Source organism: Mercurialis annua, linkage group LG5, assembly GCF_937616625.2.
Source record: "Mercurialis annua linkage group LG5, ddMerAnnu1.2, whole genome shotgun sequence".
In the NCBI taxonomy this organism is placed as follows: domain Eukaryota; kingdom Viridiplantae; phylum Streptophyta; class Magnoliopsida; order Malpighiales; family Euphorbiaceae; genus Mercurialis; species Mercurialis annua.
Genome location: NC_065574.1, coordinates 14,866,672 through 14,872,676, shown reverse-complemented (window position 1 = coordinate 14,872,676; position 6,005 = coordinate 14,866,672). Strand labels below are relative to the sequence as shown.

Sequence of the window (6,005 nt, the reverse complement as noted above, 5' to 3'; positions counted from 1 at the left end):
ACATTGTACCGTTGTTACTTGATTGTTTTTTACGGTTGGGTTGCTAGTTCCTCCTCGTTCCTAGCGTTGGCAGTAGTTGCAATTATTTTATTGCTATTTATTATACCTTCTTTTGTTTTCCCTTTTTTACCTTCGAGAGAAAGATTATAAATAAACCCTTCTTATTTTGTTTTTCTGTTTACTTCTTTTAGGATGTTCTCTTTGATCTTTCTTGCTCTTTTCATCGTCTTTGTTAGCAACTTTACTCGCTAACTTGTAGTAACTCGACAAGTCGAGTATCGATCCCACGGAGACAAGAAGTTCAAAGTGAACGAACATGGATTTTGAATTTCAATTCGGAAAGCAAACGAGCAATTGGATTTAAATTAGCAACTACATAATTTAAACACTAATAAAACGAACAATTGAATTATTAAACAAACAATTAACAACTAGGCAAGCAATTTATAAATCAAATGATCAAGTACTAAACGGTTTTAACAAATAGGTAAAAGGTGCTTAGAGGTTGCTAATTAGGTTTGAAAACGTTCCTAGGTAATCGGGGTTGATTGAATAATTGGTTTGGGTCAAGTCTTTCTAAAATGTCTAATCCGCTCTCTCGAGTCCGCAATTAGAACTAATTGTAATTAAATTAATACACCTAAATCTAAATCGCTCTCGCGTAATTAGATTTCGATTATATTAATTGAATCCAATCACGAAGCTAACCTATAACCGATTAAGCCCTAAACCGCTCTCGCGTGATTAAGCCCTAATTAAGTGATTTGCTTATTCCGGATAATTAAATGACTCTCGCCTAATTAATTAACCTTTAAACCTAGGATTAGGAGATCAATCTTTCCTAGGCATTAAGCATACAAATCACTACAAACCTTTAAACACAATCAAACCCTAATCAACTAATCACAATCAAACTTCATTAACAACCCCTAAATAAGGGGGTTTAGCTACTAACTACTAACATGATAGCAATTAACAAATAAGAACTAAAATTAAACATTGTGTAAGAAGTAATTACCTTGTAAATAGAAAAAACCCAAAGCATTAAATAGATAATGAAGAATAACCAAGATGAAAAGAACAATAATCTTCTATTAATTAATAACTTCAATCCACAATAAAGCTTGAAAAGTAATCTAAGAACAAGAGTAATTTGAAAATCTGAGAATAGTAAAATAAGATGGGGGCTACAAATTCTAATAAGAGTGCATAACCCTAAGAAGGAAATAAAGGGGTCCTTTTATAGTTCAGGGACAAAAAGGTTACAAAATTACATCCTAGTACAAGTCTAAATGAAGCCACCAATGAAAATAGACCAATGAGATGCCCATATGTGTCATTTCAGCTCTTCATCACGTTTTTCCATTAAAAATACGTTTCTGTCAGAAGTTGGCTTGTTTCTTCCGAAATGGCCTTGGAATGGAAAACTTCTGGACACGTTCAGACCCTGTCTCGTCCGAAACATAGCCTGTCTCGGACGAGACAGACCTCTTTTGGCTGTGTTTCTGCCGAAATACTCCTTGTTTCGGCAGAAACAGCCTCTGGGCTAAATAAATCTGCTTTTTCCGACTTCGATTTCTCCAAATACGCTCCAATTTGCCCGGTCCTCGCCAATATGTACCTGAAACACTTCGATATGAAAATGAGCAATAAAACACCTTCAATGGACACTATCATGACATTAATAACTCAAAATAGACAAGTATTATAGGTGCAATTCTACACCTATCAGTCTTCTGCTGCTTTTGCTGCTTTCAGTTTCTTTTCGCGAGAATGGAAATTGACATCTTTGATGCTATAGATGCGGATATGTTGAGTGATGATGAGGTCACTATCATGCCCAGTCTTCCTCTGCTTGACCGGCCGTCTACTCCTTTCATTTTCCTTTTATCTGATAATGAGGATGGGGTCTCCGCTGCACCTGGTGATTCTCCCGCCCCTACAGCTGCTGCCTTCCTAGCATGTCTTCTTGCTATTTTGCCTGCTACTTCTTTGCCTGGGGCTATATCATCGGTTACTACTGATTCTGTGTCGGTTGTGGTAGTTACATCTCTGGTGCCTACGTCGTCTGCTTCTCTTCCTTTGGTTTCTTCTGAGGAGACGAGGAAGCATCCTGCCTTCGGTCCTCCTGACTCCTCCTCTAAGCCGGCTTCTCGTCCGCATTGAGATGTTCCTCGTTCTACTTTTATTTTCAAAGGTGGGGTTGTGAACCAAAATTGTTTCATTCTTCCCAAAGGTTCTCCCTTGGATTCCAACCATGTTCGTAATGCTTTGGCTGCATACCTTCGGAGCCAACGCCCGCTATCTGTTCCTGCACAGGTTTCCGATTCTGGAGGCGCTCCATCTCTCTATGTTGGCGCTTTTCAACTATTGGACGGTGTGCCGGTGGTCGTAATTTTTGAATTAAAAAAGAACAATTCAGTGTGTCGGTGGTCGTTTGTTTCAGGAAGGTCGGGTGACGACGGTTCAATTTTTAAATTTAAATATAATGAGATTTTAATTAGATTTAATTAGATTTAATTTGAGTTTAAGTTTAATTAGATTTAATTGATTAACTAATTAATTAGGTTTAATTGAATTTTGATAGGTTAATTAATTTTGATATTATTAATTGGGTTTTAATGGTTAGGTATAATTGATTAATTGATTTAGTTATGTTTAATAAAATAAATAAATTATAGTTTTTTTATGGAAAAAATTCAATTAGAGTTAATTAGAAGAAGATGGTGAAATAATATAAAAAAAATTATAAATATAAAATTGGTAATTATTTTAAACATTAAGGCGGTATTTAAACCTTTTTTTGTATCGCCACGTCAGCAACTTAATGTCCGTTAGTCAAAATTATAGACGGAAGGATTTTTTTTGTTCGATTTAAAAACAATAAGGGTTTTTTTGCGTCCAAAAAAGTAAAAAAGCTGCATTGTTCGTTGGAGAAAATTTGAAGGGTTTTTTTTGTACCTTTGCAAAATATTAAGAAAGGAAAAAATGGAGTATGTACATATCTAAAATCTATACCAACCATATCTGTGATCTATACGCAAACAAACATAAACATTTCTGCCTATAATTAATTAATTATCCACAAACATGTATTGAACAAGGTTTAAAACTTTAAACATAACGAAAAGAAATAGGTTAACTTGAATTGACTAGTTCTTTGAAAACATGCATTTAATTAACTATAAAATTATCATGTTTTGTGCAACTCATACAAAATTACTAACCAGTGAGTAAAATATAATTAGTTAATTAAAGAAAAGTAGTAATCAAATTAAGAGCAATTGTTCAATCCAAGGCTTGAAGCTACCAACACACTCAATTAGACTAGTGGTTCTTTATCATGAGTAAACCCAAAGTTCAATTTCCACTCTCTCTCACTACAAAATGTTTTTCTTTTCATAAATATGGCACTGTAGCACAAGTGAGGAAATTATATATACTTTTCTGTACATTAACTATTTTGGTAATTTTAAAAAATGTTTTTTTTTTATGAAACAATACCTTTCCAAAATTTAAACTATTATGTTGCGACTCAAACTATATGTTATTAATTTCTGACATATTCAACATGCAAATTGCTACTAGATTTAAAGCGCAAGCCCGCTTTATTAGCTATATATCCAGCATAATTGTGTTATTCCATAATATATAGTTTTAGCTAAATCGACTCTAATTAGACTATTGTGAGTTGTATAATAGAAAATAGATTATTCTCTTATATATTCACCATAAAAGTGATAAACTCGTGTCTAAATAGATATAGAATTTTGACCCATTAATATTTTTTAAATTTTTTTATGTTCCTCCAACTATTTAATTTTTTTTTTACCCCTCCAAAAATAATTCTTGGCTTCGTCCCCGATGGCGCATATAACATCTTGCCACATCAGTTCCAAACGAATTGCAGGTGGGTTAAATATTTTTGAGGTCACCGAACTATAAATAGTTTTACAAAAAGTACCAAACTATAGTTTTTTTACAAAACGGTAAGCAAACTATAAAAAGTTAAAAAATGGTTACCAAACTATCATTTTGTATACATAAGGGTTACCATCTTGATGACGTTGACAAAGAAAAGATGCATAGCAAGGTAACCTTTTTGTAAAAAATAACAGTTCGGTAATCATTTTATAACTTTTTATAGTTCGGTAATCTTTTTGAAAAAAAACTGTATAGTTTGGTAACCATTTTGTAACTTTTTATAGTTAGGTAACCATTTTATAAAGAGGTCATAGTTCGGTGACCCCAAAAGTATTTAATCCAATTGTAGGTATATTTGACAAAAATTAGATATATGATAATTTGTATGAATTTTTTTTAAGATTACAGTATATTTAGCAAACATATTAAAGTTGTGGGTAGATAAATACATTAGCCATTTATATATATAGAGAGGAGAGGTTTGCATCACTAAGCAAAAGGAATTAAGTAGTATACAAAGGAGCATGTTCCACAGTAAATGGTTTTGATTAGCACTGATCATACATTTGAGAAGGTGGTTTCGATAATCAAAAGAATGGGACATCAATGTTGCAGCAAACAAAAAGTCAAGAGAGGGTTATGGTCTCCTGAAGAAGATGAGAAACTAATCAACTTCATTACAACCCATGCTCATGCTTCTTGGAGTTCTGTCCCTAAGCTTGCAGGTATACTTTTTATTCACTCATCTTTAGTTATTTTCTCTTCTTTTTTGGTTCATCGGATCCACCCGAAACTCGAACTCGAGAGTTTACAGTTTTAATAACAGTTGAATGTGTTTATTTCTCCTGCATCTTAATTGGATGCAGGACTCGAACTTGAGTTTCGAAGGTTTGAAGGTGGTGGTTTTGTTTGTTAATTTATAGGGCTGCAAAGATGTGGAAAAAGTTGCAGATTGAGATGGATAAACTACTTGAGACCAGATCTAAAACGAGGTTCATTTAGTGCTGAAGAAGAGATGACAATTGTTGATGTTCATAGAATTATTGGCAACAAATGGGCTCAAATAGCTAAACATTTACCAGGTAGAACCGACAATGAAGTGAAGAACTTTTGGAACTCATGCATCAAGAAGAAACTTCTTGCACAAGGCTTAGATCCCAACACTCATAATCTTATCTCTGCTACTTATAATTCTTGTCATAAGCAAAACCGCTGCAACAGGAACAACCATATTATTGTTAATCCATGCAGGTTCGTCTCAGACAAATCAAATCAACAACAACCAACTTCAGTCTTCACAATCAGTAACAATTTTTCCTTGGACATGAAGAAAACTACGGAACCAGTTATCCCTGTCCCTCCTCCATTTCATATTTCTTCAAACCAAAACCCTAGTTTCTTTGATTGCACAACTCAGTCTTGTTCCGCTTCGAATCCATCTGCGTTCGGGACGATTATAGACGACAACTGCTTGAGGAGTGAACCCATGATTCAACCCTCAAGACTTGATCAAGAACTACAAGTTGTTGAAACTGATGAGAAAATGATCAATGAGTTTAGTTATGGAAAGAAAAACATGGATAATTATTTTGATCAATACTCTAACTTTGATTTTGATTTTGATTTTGCTGCAGACATGTATCATAGTTCAAGCCTTATAGATCAACTTACATGGGATTAATTCACAGTCTGCAGCTAATTCTGATATGTAACTTAGTTACTGATATCATTTTTCTCACTTTGTTTTATTTTGGCTGAATACATAGTTTGACCCCTGAACTTGTACCCTTTTACCCATCTAACCTCCAAACTTAACGTCTCACCTATCGAACCCCTGAACTTGTAAAATAACCCGATTTGACCCCCGAACTTGATAAATACGTAAACATTTAACCCCTCCGTACACAATTACTTCTAGAACGTTTCAAGTGACAGGTGGACACGAAGGGTTCAATGCTTACTTATTTATCAAGTTCAGGGGTTAAATCGGATTATTTAACAACTTCAGAGGTTCGATAGGTGAGACGTTAAATTTAAGGGTTAGATGGGTAAAAGGGTATAAGTTCAGGGGTCAAACTATG

The 6,005-nt window shown here is 34.1% G+C and overlaps 1 protein-coding gene across 1 annotated transcript; it reads left to right on the top strand.

Moving 5' to 3' along the window:
• The first annotated feature begins 4,379 nt into the window (after positions 1-4,379).
• LOC126680786 (transcription factor MYB10-like) lies at positions 4,380-5,609 on the top strand. Its single transcript, XM_050375971.2, has 2 exons — positions 4,380-4,649; positions 4,848-5,609. Exons 1-2 carry the CDS (start codon positions 4,463-4,465, stop codon positions 5,603-5,605), a joined length of 945 nt encoding a protein of 314 aa, XP_050231928.1. The 5' UTR covers positions 4,380-4,462; the 3' UTR covers positions 5,606-5,609.
• The last annotated feature ends 396 nt before the right edge of the window (positions 5,610-6,005 follow it).

Bases quoted from the DNA above. Each gene is read 5' to 3' on its own strand.
- LOC126680786 (XM_050375971.2), top strand. From the start codon at position 4,463: ATGGTTTTGATTAGCACTGATCATACATTTGAGAAGGTGGTTTCGATA. The intron at 4,650-4,847 runs GTATACTTTTTA...GTTAATTTATAG, and splicing joins TTCTGTCCCTAAGCTTGCAG to GGCTGCAAAGATGTGGAAAA.